Source organism: Trachypithecus francoisi, unplaced genomic scaffold, assembly GCF_009764315.1.
Source record: "Trachypithecus francoisi isolate TF-2019V2 unplaced genomic scaffold, Tfra_2.0 Lachesis_group12, whole genome shotgun sequence".
In the NCBI taxonomy this organism is placed as follows: Eukaryota; Metazoa; Chordata; class Mammalia; order Primates; family Cercopithecidae; genus Trachypithecus; species Trachypithecus francoisi.
Window position 1 is genome coordinate 10,938,967 of NW_022681457.1, and position 19,260 is coordinate 10,958,226.

The following is a 19,260-nucleotide window of genomic DNA, read 5'->3' on the forward strand; positions in this document are numbered from 1 at the left end:
TGGTCCTGCTGACATCTTGATCTCAGACTTCCAGCCCCCAGAGCCCTGGGACAGCACCCTTCTGTGGTTTGGTTTGTTGTTGTTGGTGGTGGTGGTGGTTTTTTTGTTTGTTTGTTTGTTTTGGACAAAGTTTCACTCTTGTTGGCCAGGCTGGAGTGCAATGGCACGATCTTGGTTCACTGCAACCTCTGCCTCCTGGGGTGAAGTGATTCTCCTGCCTCAGCCTCCCAAGTAGCTGGGATTACAGAGGCCCACCACCATACCCGGCTAATGTTTTAGTAGACACGAGGTTTTACCGTGTTGGCCGGGCTGGTCTCGAACTCCTGACCTCAGGTGATCCACCTGCCTCGGCCTCCCAAAGTGCTGGGATGACAGGCATGAGCCGCCGTGCCTTCTGTGGTTTTAAGCCACACGGTTTGTGGTACGTTGCTGCAGCAGCCCCAGGAAGCGAACACGCATGGACGGACTTGAAAGAATTAAACAGATAAAGAAACCAACTTACGCTGGTGGTGTGTGCCAGGAAGGAAGCAAAACAGAGAGACTGCTTCCATCCTCCACACTGGGAAACGCACGACCACAAACACAGCCGCCTCAAACAGCACCCATTCATCCACTCCCAGCTTTGTGAGTCAGGGGTCTGGCACTGCATGTCTGGGGGCTCTGCTGGGGGTCTCACCAGGCTGAAATCAAGGTGTTGGCTGAACTGAGTTCTCTCTGGAGCTCGGGACCATCTTCCAAGCTCCCTCAGGCTGTGGCAGGGTTCAGTGCCCCATGGTGGTGGGACGAAGGCTCTCACTCCCTGGCTGGCTGTGGCTGGAATCCGCTGCCTGCATTGCTTGCCACATGGCCTTCTCTACCTGCGAAGACAGCAGTGATGGATTCTGCCTCACAAGTACTTCAGGAAAAGTCTCATTCCTTCTAAGGGGTCACCTGATTAGGCCAGGCCCACCGAAGAGCATCTCCCTATTTTCAAGTCAGCCGATTTGGAATCTTATTTATTCTTCTTCTTATTATTTTAGAGATGGCAGAGTCTCACTTTGTTGCCTAGGCTGGTCTCAAACTCTAGGCTCAAGCAATCCTATTGTCTTGGCCTCCCAAAGCACTGGGATTCCAGGCCTGAGCTTGGAACCTTTTTTTTTTTTTTTTCCCCTGAGGTGAAGTCTCACTCTGTGGCCCAGGCTGGAGTGCAGTGGTGCGATCTTGGCTCACTGCAACCTCCGCCTCCCAGATTCAAGCGATTCTCTTGCCTCAGCCTCCTGAGTAGCTGGGATTACAGGTGCGTGCCACCACAACCAGCTAATTTTTGTATTTTTAGTAGAGATGGGGTTTCACCATGTTGGCCAGGCTGGTCTCGAACTCCTGACCTCGAGCGACCTCCCGGCCTTGGCCTCCTAAAGCGCTGGAATTCCAGGCCTGAGCCACCGTGCCCCGCCTGAACTTGGAACCTTAATTCTACCTGGGGTAACTCTGCACCTAGAGCAGCATCTGACTGAAGGGCTGGGGGCGGATATGTGAGTACCTGGGGAACAGGGGTCTTGAGGACCCTCTTAGAATGGTGCCTGCAGCAGGGATTGATAGAGAGAGAGATGGTTCTGGGAAGGGTCGGGAAGGTCGTGGGGGTGTATGTAAAGGGAGGCCTGAAACCAAGGGTGGGAGGTCATCCCAGGCAAAGAGAGTTGTCCATGAGAGGCTGCAGAGGAGAGCGCGTGGCCTGTGCTAGGAACTGACAGAGTGGTGGAGATTAAAGGAGTGAATGATGTGTGTGGAGTGGCTGGCACTGGTGAGCGGGTGAGATAATAAATAGCAGTGGGGTTATTATCCCACTGTCAGAAGGCTGGAGGCCACCCAACTGCCTCGCTCCCGCGCTCCGGGTCTCTGTCTGCCCAGGGCTCTCTCTCCCTCTCTCTCTGTCTCTGTCCCTGTCTCTCCCTCCCTTTCTCTCCCTCTCTCCCACTGTCTCTCTGAGTGTTTCTTCCTCTCCGTTTCTGTCTCTCTGCCTCTCTCTCTCTCCCCCTCTCTGCCCCCTCTGTCTCCCCCTCACTGCCCCCTCTGTCTCCCCCCACTGCCTCCTCTGTCTCCCCCCACTGCCTCCTCTGTCTCCCCCCCACTGCCTCCTCTGTCTCCCCCTCACTGCCCCCTCTGTCTCCCCCTCACTGCCTCCTCTGTCTCCCCCTCACTGCCCCCTCTGTCTCCCCCTCACTGCCCCCTCTGTCTCCCCCTCACTGCCCCCTCTGTCTCCCCCTCACTGCCCCCTCTGTCTCCCCCTCACTGCCCCCTCTGTCTCCCCCTCACTGCCTCCTCTGTCTCCCCCTCACTGCCTCCTCTGTCTCCCCCTCACTGCCCCCTCTGTCTCCCCCTCACTGCCTCCTCTGTCTCCCCCTCACTGCCTCCTCTGTCTCCCCCTCACTGCCCCCTCTGTCTCCCCCTCACTGCCCCCTCTGTCTCCCCCTCACTGCCTCCTCTCTCTCTCCCTCACTGCCCCCTCTGTCTCTCCCTCACTGCCCCCTCTGTCTCCCCCTCACTGCCCTCTCTGTCTCTCCCTCACAGTCCCCTCTGTCTCTCCCTCTCTGCCCTCTCTGTCTCTCCCTCACAGTCCCCTCTGTCTCTCCCTCTCTGTCCCCTCTGTCTCCCCCTCACTTCCCCCCGACTCTCCCTCTCTGCCCCCTCTGTCTCCCCCTCACTGCCCCCTCTGTCTCCCCCTCACGCCCCCTCTGTCTCTCCCTCTCTTCCCCCGCTGTCTCTCTCTCCCTCCTACGGTGTGTGACCTTGGGTGGGTCCCTCTCCTCTCCCTGGTTCCTCATCTGCTTCCATGACTGCCCCCTCCCTCCCTGAGCCCAAAGAGCTGATGCCTGGGAGGGCCCAGCCTGGACTAAGGCCCAGCAGCGGGAGGAGCCTGGGTTGGGAGGCCGGGAGCAGTGGGGCGAACAGCAGCAAATATTTATGGAGCCAGGTCTGTGCCAGGCTCAGGGCTGGGTGTGGTGAGATAAGGGGGCTGGGGGAGGCGCCCAGTCTTGGCCTCCAACCCGCTTGCCCCAGGGAGGCCGGGCGCCGGGCAGGGGGAGGCGTCTGGGAAGGAGGGCTGGACGCTGGGGTCACACAGGCAGGGGTCCCCGTGGAGCCTCGGGCCTCCTCTGGAGAGTGGTTCACACTTGGCAGGTCAGCTCCAGCCTCATTGGTATGAAGCCTCCTCCCATCCAGAAGCCCCAAGTGCCCTCGCTGCGGTGGCGCCTCCAGGCTCCCCTTGGGCACCAATCTGTGTTTTGTTGATAGCACCTGACGTGGAAAGAGGTGGGCGTCAAGGAAGCAAGTCGTATGGAATTGGACCGGAATACAAATTATCGAATAAGCATCTGTGAGTCCACACTGATACAAACAAATACGCGGATGAGGCCGGGCATGCTGGCTCACGCCTGTAATCCCAGCACTTTGGGAGGTCGAGGCGGGTGGATCACGAGGTCAGGAGTTCAAGACCAGCCTGGCCAATATGGTGAAACTCCATCTCTACTAAAAATATAAAAAATTATTCGGGCGTAGGGGCGGGCACCTGTAGTCCCAGCTACTCGGGAAGCTGAAGCAGGAGAATCACTTGAGCCCGGGAGGCGGAGGTTGCAATGAGCCGAGATCACGCCACTGCACTCCAGCCTGGGAGACAGAGCGAGACTCTGCAGAAAAGAAAGAAAGAACGAAAGAAAAAGAAGGGAAGGAAGGAAAAGAAAGAAAGAAACAGATGAGTGAGTTAGCAGGGAAAGGTGACGCAACACATCTCTCTTATAGAAGAATTTTTTTTTTTTTTTTGAGACAGAGTCTTGCTCTATCCCCCAGGCTGGAGTGCAGATCCCTGGGACAGCACACTTCTGTGGTCTGCTTCGCCAGGACTGCTCAAAATGTCAAAGTCGGCCGGGCGCGGTGGCTCAAGCCTGTAATCCCAGCACTTTGGGAGGCCGAGGCGGGCGGATCACAAGGTCAGGAGATCAAGACCATCCTGGCTAACACGGTGAAACCCCGTCTCTACTAAAAAAATACAAAAAACTAGCCGGGCGAGGTGGCGGGCGCCTGTAGTCCCAGCTACTCGGGAGGCTGAGGCAGGAGAATGGCGTGAACCCGGGGGGCGGAGCTTGCAGTGAGCTGAGATCCGGCCATCGCACTCCAGCTTGGGTGACAGAGCGAGACTCCGTCTCAAAAAAAAAAAAAAAAAAAAAAGTCAAAGTCCTCAAAACGAGGCAAGTCTGAGAAACAGTGGCAGACAGTAAGAGATTAAGGAGGCATGACGGTGAGACGCCATGTGGCATCCTGGTGGGATCCTGAACGGAAAAAGGACATTCGCGACATCTGAGTAAAGGGCAGAGTTTTGTGCTGTATTCTGTTTGTTTCTTGGTTCTGACAGATGTGCCACAGTAATGGGAGATGAGGGCATTTGGGGAGATTGGGTGAGGGTCTATAGCAACTCTACTCTCATTCACTGCAGCTCTACTATCATGCCTTAAATGTCTCTAAACAAAACATTTGATGTAAAAAAGCAAACCAGGTGGGCTTATGGGTACTTTCGCCACACTCCCCACTAGACTATTTTTACACAGAAGCCAGGGAGAATCTGTTACATCAGAGGAGGGGAGTTTGTGCAATTCAGGTGTATGTCTTTGTCAACATTTATCAAATGGTAACATGGGAAATGTGGCATTTCACTGTATTTTAATTTTACTAATGGCAAGAAGCTTAAATATTTGATATCTTGTTATGTTATGCATGCTAATAAAACATCAAGCAAAAAAGAAAAAAAGTTTTTAAAAAGCCAGCAAAAACAATGTTAGGCATGCTGAAGTGTTTAGGAGTGAAGTGAACTGATATTTGCAAGTTACTTTGATAATTGCAAGTTGCATAGAGGAAGATGAATATGTGAGAACTCTCTGTGCTTTCTGTTCAATTTTGCTATGAACCTAAAACTTTTCTAAAAAATAAAGTGTATTAGTTTTATAAAGATGGATGATGGATGAATCAATGATGGATGGATGGATGGATGATGGATGAATGGATGGGTGAATGGTTGGATGAGTGGATGGGTGAGTGGATGGATGGATGATGGATGGATGAATGGACAGATGGGTGAATCAATGGATGAATGAATAGATGGATGAATGGACAGATGGATAAATGAATGAATGGATGGATGGGTGAATGGATAGGTGGATAGGTGAATGGATGATGGATGAATGAATACATAATGGATGATGGATGAATGGGTGGATGGATGGATGGATGAATGGATGGATGAATGGGTGGATAAATGGATGGATGCATAGATGGATGGATGATGGATGGATAGGTGAATGGATGGTGGATGAATGGGTGGATGGGTGAATAAATGAATGGATGGATGGATGGGTGAATGGTTGAATGAGTGAATAGATGGATGGATGGACGATGGATGGATGAGTGGATGGATGAGTGGATGAATGGATGAATAAATGGATGGATTATGGATGGATCTATAGATGGATGGCTGACGGATAAATGGGTGAATGGATGAATGGATGATGGATGGATGGGTGGATGGATGGATGGATGTGTGGATGGATGGGTTCATGGATGGATGGATGAATGCAGAGAATGGGTACATAGGCATTCACTGCACAATTATTTTTATTTCCTTATGTTTTTATATTTTTATAATAACATGCTAAAAGGGAGGGATGTAAAATCCTGTCAGCCTCTGCATGAATTCCTCCAAGAATCCCATCTGATTTTGATCAGAAATTGGGTCCTCATGACTATCTACCCAATCTTGTACCCCATCACCTCTTCGATCTCCTCTCCCATTGCTCCCTCCTTTGCTCACTCACTCCTCTCCAGCCACACTGGCCCCTCTGCTCCCTGAACACTCCAGCTATGTCCCCTGCTCAGAACTTTTGCATCAGATGTGCCCTTCCTCTGGGACACATCCCAGTTACCCGCACTGCTCTCTCCTCCAGTTCTTGGCCTACACACCTGCAGTCCCTACGTGCCCTGTCTTGCATTGTCTTTCTCCATAGCATTTCTCTTTTCTCTAAGATGTTTTATAATTTACTTTCTTGCTATATTTTCTTGCCTGACTTCCCTCACTAGAATGGAAGCCCCACCTAAGAAGGGATTTATCTGTTTTGTTAACCAATGAATAAGCCGCACCTAGGACATTGCCTGGCACATAGTAGTGACTCAGTAATGAGTTTTAGGATGAGTGAATGGAAGACTGAATGAGGTCGGGCGCAGTAGGTCATGCCTTTAATCCCAGTACTTTGGGAGGCTGAGGCGGGCAGATCATGTGAGGTCAGGAGTTCAAGAACAGCCTAGCCAACATGGTGAAACCCTGTCTCTACTAAAAATTAAAAAATTAGCGGGGACTGGTGGTGCATGCCTGTAATCTTAGCTACTTGGGAAACTGAGACATAAGAATCGCTTGAAGCCAGGAGGCAGAGGTTGCAGTGAGCTGAGATCGTTCCACTGTACTCCAGCCTGGGTGACAGAGTGAGACTCCAACTCAAAAAAAAAAGAAAAAAAAGAAAAAAAAAGACTGAATGAATGGGGTAAGGATGAGGCATTGTGTGAAGTTTAAAAGCGCAGGCTTTGTAGTCACAATGCCTGGGGTCGAATCTAGCATGGTACTTACCAGCTGTGTGGCCTTGGCTAATCCATTCCACCTTTCTGTACTTAAGTTTTCCCAGGAAAACAGGGCCTGCCGGGAACCCTCATAATCGCTAGTGGGCTGTAAATGGTACAGCCACTTTGGGAAACAGTCTGGCACTTTCTTAAAAAGTGAATCACATGCTTCCCACACAGCCTAGCAATTCTGCTCCTAGAAATCTGCCCCAAAGAAACGAAAACATACGCCCACACAAAGGCCTGTTGCAGGGCGCGGTGGCTCAGGCCTATAATCCCAGCACTTTGGGAGGCCAATGCAGGTGGATCACCGGCGGTCAGGAGTTGGAGACCAGCTTGGCCAACATGGTGAAACCCCATCTCTACTAAAAATATAAAAATTATCTGGGCGTGGTGGTGTGTGCCTGTAATCCCAGCTACTCGGGAGGCTGAGGTGGGAAAATTGCTTGAACTTCAGAGGCAGAGGTTGCAGTGAGCTGAGATTGCGTCACTACGCTCCAGTCTAGGCAACAGAGTGAGATCCCGTCAAAAAAAAAAAGACTTCCACGTGCATGTTCACAACAGCATTACTTAAACAGCCAAAGAGTAGAAACAACCCAAACACCCATCAACGGATGAGAGGATAAACAATATGTGGTGTATCCATACAATGGAATATTATTCAGTCATAAAAAAGGAATGAAGAGCGTGGGCTCAATAACGCATGCCTTTGATCCCAGCAGTTTGGGAGATCAAGGTGGGAGGATTGCTTGAGCCTAGGAGTTGAAGATCAGCTTGGGCAACACAGTGAGACCCCATCTCTACAAGAAATAAAAATATTAGCCAGGTGTGGTGGTGCAACCTGTGGTCCCAGCTACTCAGGAAACTGGGGAGGGGGTGGATCACTTGAGGTTGAGGCTGCGATGAGCCATGATAGTGCCACTGGACTCTAGCCTGGGCAACAGAATAAGACCTTGTCCCAACAACAGCAACAACAACTAAAAAGCAATTAAATACTGAACTGATACAATTTACAATGTGAATAGACCTTGAAGACATTATGCTAAGGGGACGAAGGCAGTCACCAAAGCTACATATGGCGTATTCCATTTATAGGAGATGAAATGTCTAGAATAGGTTCATCCATAGAGACAAAATAGATTTGTGGTTGCCCAGAGCTGAGGGTGGGAATGGAAAACAACTATTAACAGGCACAGGATGTCTTTTTGGGGTGATCGAAATATTCTTTTTAAAAATTTTAATTAATTCATCAATTTATTTATTATTATTATTATTATTATTAGAGACAGGATCTTGTTCTGCGGTCTTGGCTGGAGTTCAGTGGTGTGATCATAGCTCACTGCAGCCTTCAACTCCTGGGCTCAAGCAATCCTCCCACCTCAGTCTCCCAAGTAGCTGGGATTACAGGCAGTCGCCACCAGGCCCAGCTTATTTTCGTTCAATGTTTTGTAGCGATAGGGTCTTGCTTTGTTGTCCAGGCTGGTCTCAAACTCTTGGCTTCAAGTGATCCTGCCGCCTCAGCTTCCCAAAGTGCAGGGATTACAGACCTGAGCCACCACACCCAGCCTGGAAATATTCTAAAATTGGGTTGCAGTGATAGTTACACAACTCTGTACATTTATTAAAAATTATCAACCCGGCGCAGTGGCTCATGCCTGTAATCTCAGCACTTTGGGAGGCCGAGGTGGGTGGATCATGAGGTCAGGAGTTCAAGACCAACCCGGCCAACATGGTGAAACCCCTACTTTAGTTCCTACTAAAAATACAAAAAAAAATTAGCCAGGCACGGTGGCAGGTGCTGGTAATCTCAGCTACTTGGGCGGCTGAGGCAGAGAATTGCTTGAACCAGGGAGGCAGAGGTTGCAGTGAGCCGAGATCACGCCACTGCACTTCATCCTGAGCAACAGAGCGAGGCTGTCTCAAAAAAAAAAAAAATTATCGAATTGTATGACCAAATGGGTGAAGTCTATTACATGTAAATGGTACCTCAATAAAGCTGTTCATGAAAAGCCAAAACAGAAAACAGATCCAATAATAGTATCTAGTTTATGCAGCTGTTGTGAGGATTAAATGGGCTAATCTACGTAGTACTCTTGAAACACACATACAGTGAATACTCAAGAAGTGGATTCCTATTTTTTTTTTTTTTTTTTTGAGATGGAGTCTCACTGTGTCGCCCAGGCTGGAGTGCAGTGGCCGGATCTCAGCTCACTGCAAGCTCCGCCTCCCAGGTTCACGCCATTCTCCTGCCTCAGCCTCCCGAGTAGCTGGGACTACAGGCGCCCACCACCTCGCCCGGCTAATTTTTTGTGTTTTTAGTAGAGACGGGGTTTCACCGTGTTAGCCAGGATGGTCTCGATCGCCTGATTTCGTGATCTGCCCGCCTCGGCCTCCCAAAGTGCTGGGATGACAGGCGTGAGCCACCGCGCCCGGCCAGTGGGTTCCTGTTACTAACAAATGTGGTTGCGATCACATGTGTAAAGTGTTCAGCAAATGAAAGACAAATGACAGGTCGTGTTCCCTACATAACCACAACTCCTTCAATAATCACCGTCATTTGGTGACTTTATCATTCTCTGCGTCTGTCCCACGCCTCTGGCCTCAGTTTTTCCACCTGCACAATGAAAAAGGTGGGCTCTATCTCTAAGGCCGTCTTCTCTTTGTCAACTCTGTATTTTGTTCTGAAGATGTTTCTCTCCGAGACAGCAGATCTGCAGTGGGAAAGGTGGGCAAAGCCATAGGGCAGAGGTGGGGCCCGCAGTTCCTGGAGACCAACATGTGTGTAGGAAGCGGCTTGAAAGTGGGCCGTGTGGTGGGAGCTGACAGGGAGGGGAAGATTGGCCTGGATAAAGGTTCGAGTACCAGGTGTGCCAATTTGTAACCGTGATATCTTGGACAAGGGACGTCCTCTCTGCATCTGGAAAATGGGGGGGAGGGGTGTTTCCTGCCTCCCCGTGGAGTGGTGAGGATTCACTGAGATCATGTGTTTACCAGCCACGGAGAATAATACCTAAAAGTACCAACAGCAACAACCAACAACAGCTTTTTTTTTTTTTTTTCTAGTTCTGTCACCCAGGCTGGAGTTCTGTGGCACAATCTCGACTCACTGCAACCTCCACCTCCCAGGTTCAAGCGATTCTCCTGCCTCAGCCTCCTGAGTAGCTGGGATTACAGGCACACACCACCATGCTCAGCTAATTTTTGTATTTTTAGTAGAGATGGGGTTTTACCATGTTGGCCAGGCTGGTCTTGAACTCCTGACCTGAGATGATCCACCCACCTCAGCCTCCCAAAGTGCTGGGATTACAGGTGTGAGCCACCGTGCCCAGCCAACAGCAACAACTACTTGCCAGGCCCAAGCACTGTCTTCAGCCCTTTACACTAAATAACTCATTTAATATGCAAGGTTCATTTCATAGTAGTGATTACTGAAGTAGGACAAATGGCTTCTTTGCTTTAAGCCCCAATTTGGCCCTTCTGTAAGTAGAGTTATATAATTCCCTCGTTTGATGGTTTTGTCCATGATATTGTATGGATCAGGTGTCTGGCCACGGTAGGCTCTCACTAAATAGGAGCCCACATTAGGATATGGTAATAGGGAGCCACTGATGGCTCTTGAGCAGGGAGTAGCTTTGATGTAATAAAAGCAGACTTCAGCCTCCCATCTCCTCAACACTTGAGGCTTGGTTATAGTTTCTTATAGAATCTAGTTCTGTTGTTTCTTTGTTTTTGAGATGGAGTCTTGCTCTGTCACCCAGGCTGGAGTGCAGTGGTGTGATCTCCGCTCACTGCAAGCTCCGCCTCCCGGGTTGCTGCCATTCTCCTGCCTCAGCCTCCCGAGTAGCTGGGACTACAGGCGCCCGCCACCACGCCCGGCTAATTTTTTTTGTATTTTTAGTAGAGACAGGGTTTCACTGTGTTAGCCAGGATGGTCTTGATCTCCTGACCTCGTGATCCACCTGCCTTGGCCTCCCAAAGTGCTGGGATTACAGGCATGAGACACTGTGCCCAGCCAGGATTTAGTGTTTTTTTTTTTTTTGTTTTGTTTTGTTTTTGTTTTTGTTTTTTTTGAGACGGAGTCTCGCTCTGTTGCCAGGCTGGAGTGCAGTGGCACCATCTCGGCTCACTGCAAGCTCTGCCTCCTGGGTTCCTGCCATTCTTCGCCTCAGCCTCCCAAGTAGCTGGGACTACAGGCGCCCGCCACCACGCCCGGCTAATTTTTTTTTTTTTTTTTGTATTTTTAGTAGAGACGGGGTTTCAGTGTTTGCCAGGATGGTCTCGATCTCCTGACCTCGTGATCCACCTGCTTCGGCCTCCCAAAGTGCTGGGATTACAGGCGTGAGACACCGTGCCCGGCCAGGATCTAGATCTTTGGGGAACCAATCTCATTTGGTAATCCTGATTTATTCATGCCAATATTTGGTTATTGTTCATCTCCTCAGCTGGACTGTTGGTGTCAAGAGTGGTGTCATCATCCAGCGCTGGGCTTAAACTCAGTGATAAACCGTTGGGACAGGCCAGGTGCAGTAACTCACGACTGTAATCCCAGTATTTGGGAGGCTGAGTGGGGAGGATCGCTTGAGACCAGGAGTTGGAATCCAGCCTGGGTAACATAGTGAGACCTCGTCTCTACAAAAGAAAACAGTAGGCCGGGCGTGGTGGCTCACGCCTGTAATTCCAGCACTCTGGGAGGCTGAGGGAGGCTGATCACGAGGTCAGGAGTTCAAGATCAGCCTGGGCGAGATGGTGATACCTCGTTTCTACTAAAAATACAAAAAAATTAGCCGGGTTGGTGGTGGGCACCTGTAATCCCAGCTACTCGGGAGGCTGAGGCAGAGAATTGCTTGAACCCGGGAGGCAGAGGCTGCAGTGAGCCGAGATTGCGCCACTGCACTCCAGCCTGGTGACAGAGCAAGACTGTCTCAAAATAAAATAAAATAAAAAAGATAAAATAAAAAATTAGCCAGGCATGGTGATATGCATTTGTAGTCCCAGCTTCCCAGCTACTCCAGAGGCAGAGGCAGGAGGATCACTTGAGCCCAAGAGATGGAGGCTGCAGTGAGCTGTGATTGTGCCATTCCACCCCAGCCTGGGCAAAAAGTGAGACCCCGTTTCAAAAAAAAAAAATCAAACAAACTAACCCATATAAGCCGCACAGTGCTAAGGGCTCAGCCGAGATGTATGAAATGATTGAAGGTGGAATTATCTGAAGCTGTCGGTGATCATCACCTCCCACCTTGATCCTCAATCACCGTCCTTCTCGCTCCTCTTCCTCCTTGGATCCATCTAGCATCGTTGACACACTGAGGGAAACACCTTCCCTCTCAGAGCCTCAGTTTGCTGTCCTGGAAAATGGGGAGGCTCTGCCCCTTTCTTGCTGTTTCTTGTGGTCGTGCAGATACCTAAGCGGTCAATTTTTATTTTATTTTTTTGAGACGGAGTCTCGCTCTGTCGCCCAGGCTGGAGTGCAGTGGCGCAATCTTGGCTCACTGCAACCTCCACCCCTCCAGGTTGTAAGCAATTCTCTGCCTCAGCCTCTGGAGTAGCTGGGATTACAGGCGTGTGCCACCATGCCCGGCTAATTTTTTTTGTATTTTTAGTAGAGACGGGGTTTCACCTTGTTGGTCAGGCTGGTCTCGAACTCCTGACCTCGTGATCCACCCGCCTCGGCCTCCCAAAGTGCTGGATTACAGATAGGCATGAGCCACTGCACCCGGCCCATCATTATTTGCACAGGGCAAGAGAGAACCATCGAAGGTGCTGGGGGAAGGCAGGATGTCAAGAAAAGGAAAGAGAATGTGTTTAAGGAAGATTAGCTGAGAGATATCCCTCTTCCTTCCACTCCTAGAACCTAAATAAACGGGTAAAAAAGAAAATTGAGCCAGGCGCAGTGGCTGTAATCCCAGCACTTTGGGAGGCTGGCGGGGGCGGGGGGGGGGGGGGCGGATTATGAGGTCAGGAGTTCGAGACCAGCCTGTCCAATATGGTGAAACCCCATCTCTACTAAAAATACAAAAATTAGCTGGGTGCGGTGGCAGGCGCCTGTAATCCCAGCTACTCGGGAGGCTGAGGCAGGAGAATCGTTTGAACCCGGGAGGCAGAGGTTGCAGTGAGCTGAGATCATGCCACTGCACTCCAGCCTGGGTGACAGAGCAAGACTCCACCTTGAAAAAACAAACAAAAAAAAGCCAACAACTGGAAGATGTGTAGAAATTGAAACTTCCCACCCCACCTCCAATTACTTGCAGTTTCTAAAATACGTAGTAATGGCCAGGTGCAGTGGCTCATGCTGGTAATCCCAGTACTTTGGGAGGCTGTGGCAGGGGGCCTCCTTGATCCCAGGAGTCCAAGACCAGCCTGGGCATCATAGGAAGACACCGTCTCCACAAAAAAATTAAAAATTAGTCAAGCATGGCTGGGCACAGTGGTTCACGCCTGTAATCCCAGCACTTTGGGAGGCTGAGGATGGGAGGATCACGAGGTCAGGAGATCAAGACCATCCTGGCTAACACGGTGAAACCTCATCTCTAGTAAAAATACAAAAAATCTGCTGGGCACGGTGGCTCACGCCTGTAATCCCAGCACTTTGGGAGGCCAAGGCGGGTGGATCACGAGGTCAGGAGTTCGAGACCATCCTGGCTAACACAGTGAAACCCTGTCTCTACTAAAACTACAAAAAATTAGCTGGGTGTGGTGGTGGGTGCCTGTAGTCCCAGCTACTCGGGAGGCTGAGGGGGGAAAATGGCGTGAACCTGGGAGGCGGAGCTTGCAGTGAGCCGAGATGGCGCCACTGCACTCTGGCCTGGGCGACAGAGTGAGACTCTGTCTCCAAAAAAGAAAAAAAACAAAAAACAAAAACAAAAAATCAGCCGGGCGTGGTGGCAGGCGCCTGTAGTCCCAGCTACTCGGGAGGCTGAGGCAGGAGAATGGTGTGAATCCGGGAGGCGCAGCTTGCAGTGAGTGGAGATCACACCACCACACTCCAGCCTGGGTGACAGAGTGAGACTCCGTCTCAAAAGAAAATAAATAAGCAAAATAAAAATTAGTCAAGCATGATGGTGCACACCTGTAGTCCCAGCTACTTGGGAGGCTGAGGAGGGAGAATCCCCTGAACCAGGAGGTTGAGGCTGCAGTGAGCTGTGATTGCACCACTGCACTCCAGCCTGGGCAACAGAGCAAGATGCTGTGTTAAAAAAAAAAAAAAAAAAGACCAAACAAATCTGTAGTACCCACCTCCTAGCCTTTGCCCGCTTTTTCTTTCTCTGGTGTCTTCTCATGAATGTTTCTTTCTAATGCCTGGTCCCCCTCCATCTTCATTCAAATCAAACATCACCTCACCAGAGAAGTCCTGACCCCCAGTCCTGCTCTGCCATCATACTGTCTGGTGGTTTACTCTTGGTAGCCCTTATACCTGGTGCTATATTGCATTCTGCTAGGACTTTTTTCAGTGATGAAATGTTCTAGATCTGTGCTGTCCAGTATGGCAGCCACCAGCCATATGGGGCTCTTTGGCCCTTGAAACAGCGTGACTAAGGCTGGGCACAGTGGCTCATGCCTGTAATCCCAGCACTTTGGGAGACTGAGGCGGGCGGATCACCTGAGGTCAGGAGTTCGAGACCAGCCTGGCCAATGTGGTGAAACCCCGTCTCTACTAAAAATACAACAACATAGTCAGGTGTGGTAGTGGGCTCCTGTAATCCCAGCTACTCGGGAGGCTGAGGCAGGAGAATCCCTTGAACCTGGGAGGTGGAGGTTGCAGTGAGCCAAGATCGTGCCATTGCACTCCAGCCTGGGCGACAAGAGTGAAACTCTCTCTCTTTCAAAAAAAAGTGTGACTGAGGAACTGAGCTTTTACATTTATTTCATCTTAATGACTTTACATTTCCGTATTCTATATTTAAATGGAAATAGCCACGTGTGGCTGCCGGATACCATACTGGGCGGTGAAGATGCAGAATATCCTATCATCACAAAAAGTTCTCCCAGACTGGGCAATATAGCAAGACTCCGTCTCTACAAAAAAATTAAACAATCAGCTGGGGGTGGTGGCATGCACCTGTAGTCCCAGCTCCTTGCTAGGCTCAGGCAAGAGGACTGCCTGGATCTGGGAGTTTGAGACTGCAGTGAGCTATGACCGCACCACAGTACTGCAGCCTGGGCAACAGAGTGAGGCAAGAAACGTTATGGAAACTTTTCTAGGAAAAAAAAAAAAAGGTATGTTGGACAATGCAGGGCTAGAATTCCAGCTCTTTCAGAGGAGGGTATTGGAGTCCTTCTCCTCAGTGCCTAGTACCACCGCTGACACAGAGTAAGGGTGTGGTAGAGGTTGACTGAGAAACTGGCGCAGAGCTTCCACAGGGCAGCGGTGACCATGATCTATCTTCTCACATTCCTGTTTCTTCTCAACCCAGCCTTCACCGGCTTCTTGCTTGGTTGAGGGCCACATATTTTCTGATGCCTCTGTGTCCTTCCTGCTCTGAACCCAAGCTCAGAGTTGGCTGGAAAAATCCTGACTCGCCCCAGCGCCCCCAGCCTGCCCCACCTCCACAGAACACCTCGCTCTCTTGGGTTTCACGAACTCACATTTATTCACAGACAGACAAAGGGACAAGGACAGACCTTTGCTCACTGGGGACCCCCAGGGTCTGGCAGTTCCAAACAGGTGATGGTGTCCAGTGTGTGTAACGGGGGACAGGCAGGCGGGGGCGTCCCCACCAGTCTCCATCCCTCTGGCCAACTGTCCGCCGCCTTTTTTTCCAAGTCGTCCTGCCTTAAGACACATGTTGGGGTGAGCGGTTCCTAACCAGCATCAGGGGTTCTGGGGGCGGGCGATGGGAGAGGGAGGGGCAGTCCAGGGCCCCCCACTCCTTAGTGTCAAGGGCGTGAAGGGGACGGGTGGGTAGACAGAGGAGGTGGCTCCTTCAACTTCCCTCCTCCATTCTGCAAACCGGGGAGCTCAGGCGGAGCGGCGGAGGGCAGGGCGGCCAAGGTCAGGAGGCCAGGCCCCCCAGCCCGCGCAGGTGAGCCTTGCTGTCTACCTCTTCCTCCTCCATCTCGAAGGCTGAGTGGTCTTGGCTGTCGAAACAGGAGGCGCTGAGGAAGACAGGGGGAGCCGGTGGGGACTGGGGTGGGGTCCCCGGAGAGGGCGGCTCTTCCTTAATGTTTGCGAGGGGCAGCGGGAGCCCTTCTTCCTCCTGCTCGGCCTTCAGGGGCTGCGGAGGCGGCGGCGGCGACAGCGGGGCCTGGGCCTGCAGTGCCTGCAGCGCGGCGGCCCTCTCCAGCTCTGCGCGGTGGCAGCGCTGGTGGCGCAGGAGGCTGTAGGCGCGCGAGAATCGGCGCGGGCAGCGGGGGCACGGGTGCGGGGCCGGGCCCCCCGCGTGCACCTGTGCGTGGCGCGCCAGGTCGGCCAGGCGCTTGAACTCCCGCTGGCAGCGCACGCACTGGAAAGGGCGCGCTCCTGAGTGGGTCACCCCGTGCTGCCTCAGGTGCGCCCGGCGCCTGAAACCTTTGCCGCACTCTGGGCACCAGAAGCGGGGCTCCCCGGCTGGGGGCCGGGCTGGGGCGGCGTCGCCTCCGTTCTGCCCGCCTTCTCCCCCTTCCGTGGCACCCCCGCACTCCGCCCCCTCGCCCCCCTCCGGCCCCTTGGCTGAGTTCCGTGCACCTGAGGCCTTGTCGTCCTTCTTGCCCGCCGCGGGCAGCGGGGCCAGCAGGCTGAGCGGGCCGTGGACGCGGCGGTGCTGGCGGAGGTAGGAGGCGAGGCGGAAGGCCAGGCCGCAGTCTGGGCACACGAAAGGGCGGTCGGTGGAGTGGACCAGCCGGTGGCGCGACAGGGACCAGGGCCTGGCGAAGGCCTTGAGGCAGATGGAGCACTGGTGCCGCTTGGGGCGTGGCGGAGGCCCCCCTTCACCCTCCTGTTCGCCCTCGGGGCGCAGACACGGGTGCGCCTTGAGCTCGCCCTTGGTGGCGAAGGCTTCGCGGCAGCGCAGGCACAGCAGCGTCCAGTCCGCCTGGAGCAGGACCTGTTTCTCCTCCTGCCGCCCGGCCGCCAGCGCCAGCTCGGCCCTCAGCTCTGCTGCCCCGGCCTCGGCCTCCTCCGACTCCGACTCCCGGGGCTCCCCGGCGCTGGTGGGCGCTGCCAGCGTGGCCGGCTCCCCCGCAGGCCACGTCTCAGGCCATGCTGCGGCTGCCTCCTCCTCCGTGGCCCCCGCTGCAGCCGTGGTGGGCTGCTCCGAGCCCTGGTCCTGCGGGCCCCAGCTGGGCTCGGCTGTCTCCTTGGCCACCCTCTCGATGGCCAGCTCGACCTCGCCGCCCGCGTGCTCCTGAGCCAGGTGGCGCCTGAGCTGGGCGGGTTCCGGGAAGGTGCGGGGGCAGGCGGCGCAGCGCAGCGGGGGCTGGGGCCCGTGGCCGCGCAGGTGGCGGGAGAGGTGGGCCGGCCGGCGGAAGGCCTTGGGGCACAGCGGGCAGGCATGGGGCCGGAGCCCAGAGTGGCTCAGCCGGTGCCGGGAGAGGTAGTAGGGGAAACGGAAGAGGCGGCCGCAGGTGGGGCAGGGCAGGGGTGCCCGAGGGGCTCCAGCGCCCCCCCTGCCACGGCCACGGCCCCGACCACGGCCTCGGCCACGGCCACGGCCACGGCCACGGTGAGGCGGGCTGCCCTGGGCAGGTGGAGGAGGCTGCGGATCCATGCCTGTGGGGAGAGAGGGGAGAGATGGGAAGCGGGGCAGAGATAAAAAGAGGTGCGTGGGGTGTGGCAGAGAGAGAAGCAGACAGAGTCAGAGATGGAGAGGCAGAGAGGGCCAGGTATTCAGCCAGGGGAGAGAGATATGAGACAGAGAAAAAGATGAGAGACACGGAGGAGGGGCGAGAAAGGGAGAGACAGGAAGAGAGAGATCAGAGACAGAGCCACAGAGCAGGGAATAGAGACAGGAGAAGGCAGAGATGGGAGACACAGAGAAGTGGGGATGGACAGACAGAGACCAGGAGACACAGAAAGACAGGATGGTGAAAGGCAGAGCAGACAAGAGACAGAGAAGAGCGAGGAATACCCAGCAGAGAGACAGAGACACAGAGAAGAGGAAACAAAGAGACTTGGAGACTCAGAGGCAGAGATAGTGCAAGCGCAGAGATCAGAAGAGCAGTGGCGGGCTGGGGGCCAGGGAGACAGAGACACAGAGGGAGTGAACTGGGCAGAGGCACAGAGGGGGACAAAGTCAGCGAACCGCTTCTGCTCCAGGCCCCCCCGGCCAGGCTGAACGTTTTGGGAGGGGCTGGGACACAGCCCATGGGGACTGAGTGGAGGGGGTGGGATTCGAAGCCAGTAGGCCCCGGAAATAGAGTGTGTTCCCAGACACCAGGGGCTGGGAGAGGTCAGGGAGTAGGAGGGTTCAGACTTCTGGTCTGAGTTAGGAGGGGGCTAGGGGCCCAGACTCTTGGGGCTGAGGGGCGTAGAAGCTGGGAATTGAGACTCCTGGGTCCAGGTCATGATGGATCGGGGAGTCTGGACTCCGGTATGGAGGAGGTGTGGATTCCTGGGTCCCGGTGGAGGAGGGGCTGGGGAGGGGCTGGGCTCCTAGGACAAGGGGGAGGCGGGGGCTGGGGACCCAGCTGCCGGGAATCCCCAGGGAGGAAGCAGCTGAGGGCCGGACCCCTGGACCCGGGAGGGAGGTTGGTGGGGGTCGGGGTCCCAGGTCCTAGAGGGGGGCCAATCTTCTCTGGGCCAAGCCTGCAGCTCCCCGAAGGCATGATAAGCAGAATTGGGGCCGGGTCGCGGCCTTGAGGATTTCTCAGCCCTGGGCCTGGGGCTCGGCCCTGGTCGCTGGGGCTGGGTTCTTACCTCGCCTCCTTGGCTCCTTTCTTCCTTCCCCACGGCCGGCCAAACGCGGACGGTGGTGGCGGGGAGGGAGGGGGGCCTGAGCGTGGTGGGGGGTGGAGGAGGAGGCTGGGCTCGGTGTCACTGCCTAAGCCTTCCCCCCGGAAACCCGGCCTTCGTCGGAGCCTGAAAAAGGAAAGACTAGCTGGGAAGCCGGAAGCGGGAGGACGGGGGACCTGGAGAGGGGAGGGCAGGCAGCTTGCACTACAGGGTCCTGCGAGGGGAGGGTTCTGGGGGCCTGTCCCCTGGGCTCCCAGAGGGTGGAGGGTGCTGAGGGCCTGGGACACTGGGTCCAGCTATCCCCCGGCTCATCAACACGCACACACACATATTCATTCATTCCTTCAACAAATACACATTTATCAAGTCCTGTCTGTGCCAGGCACTGTGTCAGGCCAGGGAGGCGGCCGGGGGAGGAAGATAAATGAAGCAGTGACAGAGGCTTCAGAAAGTACCAGCACTCTGGATTAGAACCTGACTCCAGCCTTCCCTTGGCTGTCTGGGTGAAGGATTCTCCCACTTTGAGCCTCAGTTTCCCCCTTTGTGATAAGCTCCTGCATATACTCATTTGACCCAAAGCGACCAATATTTACTGAATATCTACTACGGGCCAGTCTGCATATATTTGCCTACATATACACATATTCACTGGGAACTTAACAACCACTGTTTACTGAGCACCTACTATGGGCTGGTGCTGTCCTTGGTGCTGGAGCCACAGTGGCAAAAACGGAAGCTCACTGTCTGATGGGGAAGGCAGACAG

The 19,260-nt window shown here is 53.7% G+C and overlaps 1 protein-coding gene and 1 long non-coding RNA gene across 5 annotated transcripts; one reads left to right on the plus strand and one right to left on the minus strand.

The window, feature by feature from the left end:
• The first annotated feature begins 1,382 nt into the window (after positions 1–1,382).
• On the plus strand, positions 1,383–3,887 carry LOC117093790. The gene is made up of 3 exons (XR_004441239.1): positions 1,383–1,871; positions 3,271–3,352; positions 3,803–3,887. It is a non-coding gene; the product is annotated as an uncharacterized LOC117093790 (long non-coding RNA).
• Positions 3,888–14,462: 10,575 nt separating this feature from the next.
• Positions 14,463–18,607, minus strand: ZNF579 (zinc finger protein 579). Of its 4 annotated transcripts, none has more exons than XM_033224494.1 (4): positions 18,461–18,607; positions 15,669–17,314; positions 15,250–15,400; positions 14,463–15,101 (listed from the first exon to the last, which is right to left on the minus strand). In XM_033224494.1, the coding sequence occupies exons 2-4, from the start codon at positions 17,310–17,312 to the stop codon at positions 15,007–15,009; spliced, it is 1,890 nt and encodes a 629-aa protein (XP_033080385.1). In that variant the 5' UTR covers positions 17,313–17,314; positions 18,461–18,607; the 3' UTR covers positions 14,463–15,006. The 4 variants fall into 4 exon arrangements, with proteins under 4 accessions (XP_033080385.1, XP_033080386.1, XP_033080384.1 ...); XM_033224495.1 differs by having other exon boundaries at positions 14,463–15,106; XM_033224493.1 differs by lacking the exon at positions 14,463–15,101 and having other exon boundaries at positions 15,115–15,400.
• Between the last annotated feature and the right edge of the window lie 653 nt (positions 18,608–19,260).

Coding starts and splice junctions, on each gene's coding strand:
- ZNF579 (XM_033224493.1), bottom strand. CDS start 17,312: ATGGATCCGCAGCCTCCTCCACCTGCCCAGGGCAGCCCGCCTCACCGT. Junction 15,401..15,668: donor TCGAGATGGAGGAGGAAGAG/GTAGACAGCAAG, acceptor ATGTGTCTTAAG/GCAGGACGACTTGGAAAAAA.